The following is a 12858-nucleotide window of genomic DNA, read 5'->3' as shown; positions in this document are numbered from 1 at the left end:
AGATTAGAGGGCTCATTGCTCTGCATCATACAGGAAAGGAGCTACAGTTGGAAGGAGACTTGACAGGATCTTTGTATTCTGTACTGCCATTTGTTCACTCAGTGCCGACCTTGACTACCTGAAGGACCTAAGGTACTCCATTTTGTTAACAGAAAAACTCCATTTTGTAAGGTTCCAGGAAAAGAGCCTCTGAAAATCCAAGAGCCTTTGGAAATCCCCTGACCTCACCCCACCATCCTCGAGCCAATCAGACCCCAGACCAAAATCTCCTGACTTAAGGTAGTCTACCTAGGTAATGGGAACCAATTAGAACCCGGGGCCAGCCCAGGGAAAATAAAAACCAATCAGAAACCAACACCTAACCCTTCCACAGAAGGTAACCAATTAGATATTTCCCAACTCGGAAACTCCCGTTTTTCAAATTTCTCGCAGGAGAATACCCTATATAAGCAATGTAACCCAGAACTCGGGGCTCCTCCCTATAGCTGCTGCATCGGTATCGGTGGGAGCCCCAGCTCGAGCTTGGTAATAAAAATTCTCTTGCTTTTGCATCGAATATCTGCTCCCTGGTGGTTACTGGGAGATTTCGCGACTTGGGCACAACACTACCCTTGTCAACACACCATTTGAAGGAAGTATCAGCTGGCAGCAGCATAAAGTGACCTGAGTCTCCATACTAGGTTGTCTTCGGCAGGGAGTGTGCTCTCTGGAGTTCTTGCAGGATGCAGATTGATCTCCAACTCAGGGTACTCTAGCCTCCAAACCCTGCCAGACAGGCTTGGCTTTAGCTGAAGTGAAATACAGGTCTGCTGCAACTTCTCTCAGTAGTGTCTAGCTTGGCTATCTTTCAGAAATCCCTTCAAATTTCTGGTATATAAATAATGATAGCACCCTTCTTGGCTCTCTTGAGTTTTCAACTATTACAGATCTTTTGGTCACTTCAGTGAGTACAAAAGGAAGAGGCAATTAAATGTTTTACTCAGGTAAGCACCTATCAGCAGCAGCCTGAACCAAAAGCCTCCAGCATGTTTAATCTGCTCCCTACCACTGCTCTCTTCCCTACTCTGAAAGACAATTATTTTTAAATTAACATGAGCACTATTTCCCAAAGTATGTATAAGTATCATCAGCATTACATGATTTGATTTTAGGTGGAACACAGCTGAATATTTATGGGTGTATTTACTTTTTACTATTTAGGTATTTATTATGAAAGTGTAGAAAAAAATATACATGACTAGTATAGAAAAACTACCATGGCACCAAACAAGGTTGACATCACTCACCATATGGCAAACCTTTATAAAAATCCCCTTTGATATCCCTGTTCTTTCATTCTCAGAAGCAGCTGTCCTTTTCTCTCTCCAGAATCTCCCATCAGCCAGTACCCAGGTCTTTTCAGAGCTTCCTCTTCACCTTATTAGGCTCCAGACTCTTTCCCCTCCCCCACTGTTTTTCATATGCAGAATAATTCCATCCTCTATGCTTCTAATTTGCATCTGCACACACATTAAGCTCAGCAAATAAAAGATTAGGAACCAGCATTCCTAAATGGCAACAAGAAATGGTAAAGAACCAATTATGTTTCCTTGTCACAAAGAATTTTTATTTTTTAATTTCCCTGTTACCAAAAAAAAAAAAAAGACTGAAAATCTAACTAAGTTTCAAAGGGAAAAAATAAAACAGACTCAAAGCTGTGGGCTTCATCGGTATGTGACCTGTGCAATCTACAGAATGTGACTCTTAAAACAGTCCTGCTGCTGCTGCTGCTGCTAAGCTGCTTCAGTCGTGTCCGTAGACAGCAGCCCACCAGGCTCCCCCGTCCCTGGGATTCTCCAGACAAGAACACTGAAGTGGGTTGCCATTTCCTTCTCCAATGCATGAAAGTGAAAAGTGAAAGTGAAGTCACTCAGTCGTGTCTGACTCTTAGCGACCCCATGGACTGCAGCCCACCAGGCTCCTCCGTCCATGGGAGTTTCCAGGCAAGAGTACTGGAGTGGTTTGCCAATGCCTTCTCCAAAACAGCCCTACACTTGGTTTAATGTTCTTCTATCATCTTGAAATTCATAATACATTTTGAACAGGGGAACCCCCCTTCCTACTTTTTCATTTGGAAAATCATGCTGCCAGCCCTACTCTGTAGTGAAGTATGTCAGATGAGGAACTAGATTAAAGGGTGAAGAGACAGAATGCGAACAGTAGCTAAGGGGTATCAGCTTGAAGAGGATTTTGCTAGGGCTTTATTTGAGGGTCTACCTATGCTGCAGTCTTTTCTGGGCCTCAGCCTCAAATAGACCTGAATTTGCATTCTGACTCTGCCTCAGTTTACTCATCTGCAAAATGGGAATCGAATTTACTTTGAAGAATTCTAAGCATTACCTGAAGTCATACACGAAATGCTTAGTACAATATAAAACCATAAATATTTCATCATATGTCTTTCACTTTTTAAATTGTTTCTAACTTTAATAACATTACTTTCTTTTCAGGATATTTATTTTTATAAATAATTCTCTTAATCACAAATATGACCAGTTTTCCATTTATAACAGTGCTACAGTTTCCTTTTAAAACAAATGCATTTATATTAAAAAGTGAGACAATTTAAAGAAAACATGAATAACCGGTAGCATTAAGATAACAAATTATGAAGGTATTATACAAATGACTGAGGCAGGAGAAACATCTGTCTAGTAAAATCTCAATTTTTAGACAAGATAACTGAAACCTAAACAGGTAAAATGATTCCTCAAAAGTCACATAGCAAGTCAGTGGCAGAATCATGATGACTCAGGTCTCCTAAATCCTAGTTCAGGGCTCCTCCAACTACAGCACATATACAAATGTTTAAAGCAAGACCAAAGTTCGTGCTTAGTGTGGTACAAGGCAAGTCAATCAGACCTTCTATTGAGGTGCACTGCCTCATTTACTCACCAAGCATAACAGAGAAATGAAGTATAATACAAAAACTAGTTAAGAGGTTGTCTGCCCCCCATGGAGCTAAAACATTCCGAATATGTTACCTACTGGTCAGTCTTTATTTCTCTTTTTTAATCTCCCCCCAAAAAAGACATGCAATAAGGACTAACCCAATAAGGTAGAGAACTAGTGGAGGAAATGGGATCAAATTCCCAGTCCTGATCTACTGGTTTCTTCATCCTGTATGCCACTAGTTTATATGCCTTGTGCATAAAAACAACCTGAAAAGCAAGGTCAAAATGACAATACAACCTAGAGCTATCCCAGCAGTTACTTCAGATCCCTCAACCTCAATTCTCCCTGGTGGCATTAAATCTAAGAGAACTCAGAAGGGTCTATCTATGAAGAAGGGAAATTTTAGCTCTGGGACCATGTACCCTGATTTTACTGCAATACTCCAAGGGCATGGCTAAATTATTTTTAGTTATTTTACCCTGAATATATTCTGACCACCCGATGCAAACAGCCGATTCATTGGAAAAGACACTGATGCTGGGAAAGACTGAAAGCAAAAGAAAAGAGGGCAGAAGGGGATGAAATGGTTAGACAGCATCACTGACTAAATGGACATGAATTTGAGCAAACTCTAGGAGATAGTGAAGGACAGAGAATCCTGGCATGCTTCAGGCCAAGGGGTTGCTAAGAGTCAGACATGACTTAGCAACTGAATGAACAACAACAACAGTATGTTTTAGTTTGCCAGGGTCATTGTAAGAAAACACCATAAACCTGGTGGCTTGAACAACAGAAATTTATTGTTTTAACAATTCTGGTGGCCAGAAGTCCAAAATTAAGATGTCAACAGGGTTGATTCTTTTTGAGAACTGTGAAAGAAAGACTCTCTCCTTCGCTTATAGATGGCTGTCTACTCCCCATGTCTATTCATATAGTCTTTCTACTATCAATGTCTATCACTCTGTTCAAATCTCTTCTTTTTATAATGAAACCATTCATACTGGATTAGGGCCGACTTCACTTTAACTTGATTACCTCTATAAAGACCTTATCTCCAAATCAGGTCACATTCTGAGGTACTGGTACAAAAAATGTAGTACAACATTTTTTGATCAGGGAGAGGGGAGATACATGTCAACCCATCGCATAATTGAGTTAAATCATTTTTTAAAATTTAAATTTATTTATTTTAATTGGAGGCTAATTAGTTTACAATATTGTATTGGTTTTGCCATACATCAACATGAATCTGAATAGCCAGGACATGGAAGCAACCTAGATGTCCATCAGCAGATGAATGGATAAGAAAGCTGTGGTACATATACACAATGGAGGTAAATCATTTTAAATGCAAAATGATATTTAATCCATCCAGTGGTATATTACCTTTTGAGGATCTGGAAAATTTGACAACATATAGAATGAATCATGGATTATTTTAAGAGAAAAGATGTTAAACCTATATTGGAAAAAAGTCCTCATGGAAATAAAGAAATTACACTGAATAATAGTATTCTCTTTTTCAAAGAGATCTACTCAAAACAGAAGTAGAAAATGAAGAACTCATGAACCAAGAAAATAAAAATGTACAATATATACTTGTGTTTTCTAAATTACTTTTTCAGAGAATGAAAAAGGTCTCAGTTTGTAAGGTTCTCAGTTTTATTTGTAACTAACATTTACAAATACATTAAAAGTAATTCAGAAATACTTTGTATTTTAGATGAATAGTAGGAAAAATACGTATGAATAATCTGAAATAATATGATTTGTAAATGATCATTTAAAATGGATCTTAAAATATTTTTCATAGAGCAGGAATCATATTTTTCTACCTTACTTAAAATAGTTGATAAAAGAATGCATAACGTATACTTTATTTAACAATAAATTTTATCCCCAAGCAGCCATGACACAGTATATAGTGGGCTCTGTTCCTTTTACTTACAATGCCTCTGCCCAATTTTGCCTCCTCCTTTTGACTGTGGAGGAGCTTAGTTGAAAAGATGGAAGGACTCTGGGGAGGGCAGGGAGAGAGAAGTCACTGAGATTAGACATGGGGATCATGGAAGGTCTTTGGGTTTGAAGCTGGAGCTTGAGGGAGGGAGGGAGGGAAGAATACTGTGGGAAACCCAAGTCCTTTATGCAGAGGAGGAGACAAAATACCATAGTGAGGGGGTTGAGAGGGAGGGCAGACTAAAGGAGGTAAGGTAGACAAGGCCCTTTCTTGACAAGGGTATCTTTGAGGTAAGAGAGGAGGCTGTGGGGAAAGGAAAAGTACGGGATTTGGGGGAGGGGCAGCAAGAAAGATCTGGAGGAGGAAGTAGGAAAGACTTTGAGTGAGGAAAGTGAGGCCACAAGACCATTGAGTAGAAGGAGGAAAAGAAGACTTCTGAGGAAGGAGAGTGCCTGTGGGTGGTGAGGAAGAAAAACCTGTGAGTGGGGAGATTAGGGGGCCTTTGGAGGGCCAAAACAAACATCTGGGGGAGGGGGGTGAGCAAAGGTCTCAAGGAGGGTAAATAAGAAGAGAAGCAAAGGATTTTGACTGAGGAGCTCTTTGTGAAGGTAGGTTAGAGTGAGAACAACAATGAAGGCATTTTAAGAGGGAGGTGAGAGAGTGAAGACCTTGAGTGAGGGAAGTAAAGGGCTTTGTGAAATAAGGAAGAAAAGTTTTTGAATGAAGGGAGAGAAGACTTGTATGGTGATCCAAGAAAAGTCATTATGGGGAGGTGAAGAATGAAAGGACCTTGACTAAAGGTTAAAAAGAACTTCTGGAGTAGTGATGAAAAGGGGAAAGCACTTGTGAGAGTAAGAGAGGAAAGGGATTTGTGACTAAGGTGACAGCGGGAGGGTCTTCATGAGCATATGCAAAGGAGAAAAGTTCTTTGAGAAAGGTGAGGGAGTTTAGTACTATGTGGAGAGAGGGAAGTTCCTACTTTGTGAAAGGACTGGAGAGAAAGAAGCCTTACAGGGGAAAAAGGGAAGTCACTTTGTGAGGTTAGAGGAGGCAGGGATGGCAATCATGAAAAAAGGGGAAGGGCTGCCCTGGTGGCTCAGTGGTAAAGAATCTGCCTGCAATGCAGGAGACCCAGGTTCGATTCCTGGGTTGGAAAGATCCCTTGGAGAAGGACATGGAAACACACTCCAATATTTTTGACTAGAGAACTCTATGGACAGAGGAGCCTGGTGGGCTACAGTCCATGGCGTTGCAGAGAGTCAGACAAGACTGAGCTACTAACACGTTCACTTCCACATTTTGAGAGGAAGTGAGCAAGGAAAGGTCTCTGAGAAAGGAAGTGATGTAGAAATGAATTTGATAGGTTAGGTAAGGGGGGTTAATAAGGTGAGGTTAGAGGTGGAAGAACTTTAAGAGAGGAGGCGTGGAGGTTAGCACTTTGAACAGTGAGGTGAGGGAGCTTAGTAATGATAAATAGGAAAAGGAGTACGTCAAGGCTGTATATTGTCACACTGCTTATTTAACTTTTATGCAGAGTACATCATAAGAAATGCTGGGCTGAATGAAGCACAAGCTGGAATCAAGATTGCCAGGAAAAATATCAATAACCTCAGATATGCAGATGACACCACCCTTATGGCAGAAACTGAAGAACTAAAGAGCCTCTTGATGAAAGTGAAAGAGGAGAGTGAAAAAGTTGGCTTAAAGCTCAGCATTCAGAAAACGAAGATCATGGCATCCAATTCCATCACTTCATGGCAAATAGATGGGGAAACAGTGGCTGACTTTATTTTTCTGGGCTCCAAAATCACTGCAGATGGTGACTTGCAGCCATGAAATTAAAACACGCTTACTCCTTGGAAGGAAATTTATGACCAACCTAGACAGCATATTAAAGAGCAGAGACATTACTTTGCCAACAAAGGTCCGTCTAGTCAAGGCTATGGTTTTTCCAGTAGTCATGTATGGATGTGAGAGTTGGACTATAAAGAAAGCTGAGCACCAAAGAATTGCTGCTTTTGAACTGTGTTGTAGGAGAAGACTCTTGAGAGTCCCTTGGACTGCAAGGAGAACCAACCAGTCCATCCTAAAGGAGATCAGTCCTGGGTGTTCATTGCAAGGACTGATGTTGAAGCTGAAACTCCAATACTTTGGCCACCTGATATGAAGAGCTGACTCATTTGAAAAGACCATGATGCTGGAAAAGATTGAAGGAAGGAGGAGAAGGGGACAACAGAGGATGAGATGGTTGGATGGCATCACCGACTCAATAGACATGCGTTTGGGTGAAGTCCGGGAGTTGGTGATGGACAGGGAGGCCTGGCGTACTGTGGTTCATGTGGTTGCAAAGAGTCGGATACGACTGGGTGACTGAACTGATACTGATTATGTGATAGGAGATAATAAAAAGTTCTTAGGAGAAATGAGGGATGGAAGTCATTCACGAGGGAAAGAAGGGAATTTGTGCAAGTTGGTGAGGAAATTTAGTAGCTTGTGAAAGGAAGCTAGGGAAGAAGACCTTTTAGAGAATATCTATTTTAAGTAAAGACACTGAAACACTCATCAAAACCTCCCTATAAAGAAAGTCCAGGAGCAGATGGCTTCATTGGTGATTTCTATCGAATATTTAAAGAAGTAATACTAATCCTTCTCAAACTCTTCCAAAAACAAAAAAAGAGGGAACAGGTCTTTACTCATTCTATGATGCCAGTATTAACCTTATACCAAAGCCAGACAAAGATACCACAAGGAAAAAAAAAAAACTACAAACCAATATCACATATAAATACAGATACAAAATACTGGCAAATCAAATGCAGCTGCATATTAAAAAGACTATACAAAATGACCAAGTGGGGTTTAAGCCCAAGAATCCAAGGATGGTTCAACATAATAATATCAATGGAACACACCACCTTAACAGAATGAAGGAAAAAAAAATTCACATGATCATCTCAATTGGTACAGAGAAAATATTTGGCAAAATCCAACAACTTTTATGATCAAACCACTCACCAAACTATGAATAGAAGGGATTTTCCTCAATTTGATAAAGAGCATTTATGAAAAATCAACAGCTAACATCATAATCAATAGCAAAAAACTAAAAGATTTCCCTCTAAGATTAGAAGATAAAGATGCCCACCTTTACCACTGCTATTCAACACTGTATTGAAAGTTCTAGTTAGAGCAAGTAAAAATATAAAATGAAATAAAAAACATCCAAAATGTAAAGGAAAAACAACTATCTCTATTCACAGATAAAATAATTCTATAGGCAGAATATTTTTTAAAGTTCACAACAAAACTTACTAGAGCTCATACAATTCAGCAAAGTTGTAGGGTACAAGATCAACATGCAAAAGTAAGTTGTACTTCTATACACCAGCAATAAATAATCCAAAATGGAAAATAAGAGAACAACTCCATTTACAATAGCACCCAAAAGAATAAAATATCTAGGACTAAATTTGACCAAGGAGGTTAAAGACTTGTATAATGAATACTATAAAACATTGCTGAAATAAATTAAAGATATCCATTAATGGAAAGACATGGCATGTTCATAGCTTGAAAGACTTCATGTTGTTATGATAGCAATACTGTCCACTGTGATCTACAGATTCAATACAATCTCTATCAAAACTTGGGACATTTTTGCATAAATAGAAAAGTTAGTCCTCAAATTTATATGGAATTATAAGAGGCCTTGAATACTCAAAGCAATATGAGAAGGAACAAAACTGAAGGAATCACATGTCCAGCTTTCTCAACTTGCTACAAATCTATAGTATTCAGAGTATGGTACTGGCATAGAACAGACACACAGACCAACAGAACAGAACTTAAGAGTCCATCAATAAACCCATAGGTCTATGGTCAACTGATTTTCAACAGGGTGCCAAGACTATTCGAAGGGGAATGAATAGTCTCTTCAACAAATGGCACTGAAATAACTGGATCAGTTCAGTTCAGTTCAGCCATTCTGTCGTGTCTGACTCTTTGTGACCCCATGAATCACAGCACGCCAGGCCTCCCTGTCCATCACCAACTCCTGGAGTTACTCAAACTCATGTCCATCGAGTCAGTGATGCCATCCAGCCATCTAATCCTCTGTCGTCCCCTTCTCCTCCTGCCCCCAGTCCCTCCCAGCATCAGAGTCTTTTCCAATGAGTCAACTCTTCACATGAGGTGGCCAAAGTATTGGAGTTTCAGCTTTAGCATCAGTCCTTCCATTGAACACCCAGGACTGATCTCCTTTAGAATGGACTGGTTGGATCTCCTTGCAGTCCAAGGGACTCTCAAGAGTCTTCTCCAACAACACAGTTCAAATATTCACAAGCAAGAGAATGTTAGACCCCTAACATGCACTGCAAACAAAAATTAATACAAACCAGATCAACAATCTAAATATAAGGACTAAAACCACAAAACTATTAAAATAAAACAGATGAATGGATAAAGAAGCTGTGATTCATACATACAATGGAATATTACTCAGCCACAAAAAGGAACATGTTTTGAGTCAGTTCTAATGAGGTGGATGAAACCTAGTGCCTATCATACAGTGAAGTCAGAAAGAGAAAAACAAAATATCATACACTAATGCATATATCTGGAATCTAGAAAGATGGTACTTATGAATCTATTTGTAGGGCAACAATGGAGACTCAGACATAGAGAAGAGGCTTACCAATATGAGGGTGGAAGCAGGAAGGAGAGGGTGGGACAAATGGAGAGAGTACAGTGGAAACATATACATATTACATTTTACCATATGTAAAATATATAGCCAAAGGGAATTTGCTGTATGACTCAGGGAACTCAACTTAGAGGGGTGGGGTGGGGTCGGAGGAGGGAGGGAGAATCAAGAGAGAGAGGACATATGTATACCTATGGCTGATTCATGTTGATATATGGCAGAAACCAACACAATATTGTAAGGAAAGTATCCTTCAATTAAAAATACATAATTTTTTTAAAGAAAACCTACAGAATGAAAGAAAATATTTAAAAATCACATATTCTGAATATATGAAGAACTCTTACAACTCAGTAACAAAACCACAAACAATCCACTTTTAAATGGTCAAATGATTTGAACAGGTATTTCTGCAAAGAGCATATGAAAAGCACATGAAAAGCTACTCAATACCATTAGTCTTTCAGTTCAGTTCAGTTCAGTCACTCAGTCGTGTCTGACTCTCTGTGACCCCATGAATCGCAGCATGCCAGGCCTCCCTGTCCATCACCAACTCCCGGGGTTCACTCAGATTCACATCCATCTAGTCAGTGATGCCATCCAGCCATCTCATCCTCTGTCATCCCCTTCTCCTCCTGCCCCCAATCCCTCCCAGCATCAGAGTCTTTTTCAATGAGTCAACTTTTCGCATGAGGTGGCTAAAGTACTGGAGTTTCAGCTTTAGCATCATTCCTTCCAAAAAAATCCCAGGGCTGATCTCCTTCAGAATGGACTGGTTGGATCTCCTTGCAGTCCAAGGGACTCTCAAGAGTCTTCTCTAACACCACAGTTCAAAAGCATGAATTCTTTGGGAAATACTAATGAAAACCACAATACAATACCACTTCACTTGCACTAGGATGGCACTCATAAATAAGGGAGATGGTAAAAATCCTGGTTAAATGAGGACCCTCATACACTGTCATGGGCTTCCCACGAGTGCTGTGCTGTGCTCTGTACTAAGTCACTTCAGTCATGTCTGACTCTGCAATACTATGGGCTACTACCTGTCAGGCTCCTCTGTCCATGGGCTTGTCCAGGAAAGAATACTGGAGTGGATTGCCATTTCCTTCTCCAGAGGATCTACCCTACCTAGGGATTGAACCGGTGTCTCTTAAGTCTCCTGCACTGGCAGGTGGGTTCTTTACCATTAGTGCCATCTGGGAACCTGCCTGCCAATGCAGACAATGTAACAGACACGGGTTTCACCACTGGTTGGAAAGATGCCCTGGAGAAGGGCATGGCAATCTACTCCAGTAATCTTGGCTGGAGAATCCCAGGGACAGATTAACCTGGCAGGCTACAGTCCATAGGGTCGCAAAGAGTCAGACATGACTGAAGAGACTTAGCACATATACACTGTCAGTGGCAATATAAATGGCTCAACCACTTTGGAAAAAATTTGGGACTTCCTCAAACAGTTCAACATGGAATTCCCATTTGACCTAGCAATTCCACTCCTAGGTACATGCTCAAGAGAACTGAAAACATATACAAAAATTTGTACAAGAATATTCATAACAATGAGGCTTCCCTGATAGCTCAGCTCTAAGAACCTGCATGCAATGCAGGAAATCCCGGTTCAATTCCTAGCTTGGCAAGATCCCCTGGAGAAGGGAATGGCACTCCACTCCAGTATTCTTGGGCTTTCCTGGTGGTTCAGATGGTAAAGAATCCACCTGCTATGCGGGAGACCTGGGCTTGATCCCTGGGTTGGGAAGATCCCCTGAAGAAGAGCATGGCAAACCACTCCAGTATTCCTGCCTGGAAAATCCCCATGCACAGAGGAGCCTGGTGGACTATACTCCATGGGGTGGTAGAGTTGGGCATGACCGAGTGACTAAGCACATTCATAACAGTATTATTCAAAATAGCCAGCAAGTGGAAAGAGAAAAACCCTGGGGAAAAACCCAAAAGCCCAGCAATTTGATAAATGGACAAACAAAATGGAGTATATTCATACCACAGAATAGTATTCAGCCATAAAAAAGGGATGAAGCACCGATATATATGCTACAACATTCCAAAATCTCAAAACCATTACACCAAATAGAACAAGCCATATACAAGGAAGGACAAATATTACATGTTCCCATTAATAGTAAAAGTCCAGAACAAATCCATAGGGACAGGGCCTGGGAAATGAGGAGTAACTGCACTCTTAGTGGGTATAGGTTTGAATTCGGGGTAAGGAAAATATTTTAGAACTAGAGAGAAGTGGTGGCTGCTCAACGTTTCAATATCTAAATGCCAACACACTGTTCAAGACCAGTTGATTTTATGTTCCGAGAATTTCACCTCCATTTTGTTTTATAAATGGCGGGAGGTGAGAGGCGGGGTAGGGCTTTGTTCACGCAAGTAGGGAGGGAAGGGCTTTCTGAGATGACGGAAGGGATGGAAGGTCCTTCTGAAGGGAAAGGGGGAGGGAAGCCATTTGTCTATCAATAAGAGGGCCGACTGTGAGGGAGGCATAGATGGCCTTCGCACCACCGCGCGCAGAGGTCGCCCCCTTTGACATCTTCCCCTCACCCTCACCCTCCAGTTCCCCTGAGGGACCCGGGCCCAATGTCCTCCGGGCAGGCACTCACCAGTACTCTTGTAGAAGCCCAGCAGCAGGAGGAACCAGAAACCTAGCAGGAACAGCCCGAAGCGCTGGCAGACCCACACCTTTACTGTAGGTCGGCGTGTCTCACCCCGGACGCCACGGACAGATGCCTGCCCCCTAGACTGCTGCGCCGACGCCATGCTAACCCTAGGGTGTGACTCCGTCGCTGGGTTCTCCGCACTGCTCTCCCCTCCCAAATTGACCTTCTTGGACTGCACGCGCCGCAATGCTCGGATCTTTGCCCGGGTCCTCGACTGAATCCTCCCCAGGGTCGACTTCCTACCAGTAGGCATAACTCCGGGTGGCCGCAGGCTGAGGGTACACCCTCTCTGATGGCCGCCCAAGACCCAGAAGACCTCGGGGCAGTGACGCTTACGTCACATCCCCCCCCCTGCGGCACGTGCCGCTCTCGTGCCGTGCCTAGACCACGCCCATACGTAACGGCGTGGCACGTCTAGTTGTTTGTGCCCATGCGCCCCACGCAAGGCCCGCCCCTTCTAGGGTGTGGTAAACATTGTCTAATGAATGAGTGGGCTCAAACGGCCTGTGCCAGCCGTAGAGCGGCATCAAGCACCAACAAAAAAGCCTCGCTGGAATTCATACATCAGCCTTGGCTCTTAA

At 41.7% G+C, this 12858-nt stretch overlaps 1 protein-coding gene across 1 annotated transcript in view; it reads right to left on the bottom strand.

The window, feature by feature from the left end:
* Positions 1–12530, bottom strand: part of FMR1NB (FMR1 neighbor) — a 44800-nt gene extending 32270 nt beyond the window's left edge. The window contains exon 1 of the mRNA XM_040265288.1: positions 12221–12530. Coding sequence (XP_040121222.1) covers positions 12221–12530 — 310 coding nt within the window. The remainder of the gene's footprint in view (positions 1–12220) is intronic.
* Between the last annotated feature and the right edge of the window lie 328 nt (positions 12531–12858).

This window comes from Oryx dammah, unplaced genomic scaffold, assembly GCF_014754425.2.
Source record: "Oryx dammah isolate SB20612 unplaced genomic scaffold, SCBI_Odam_1.1 HiC_scaffold_23, whole genome shotgun sequence".
In the NCBI taxonomy this organism is placed as follows: Eukaryota; Metazoa; Chordata; class Mammalia; order Artiodactyla; family Bovidae; genus Oryx; species Oryx dammah.
The sequence above is the reverse complement of the archived record's forward strand: the minus strand, read 5'-3'. Positions and strand labels throughout refer to the sequence as shown.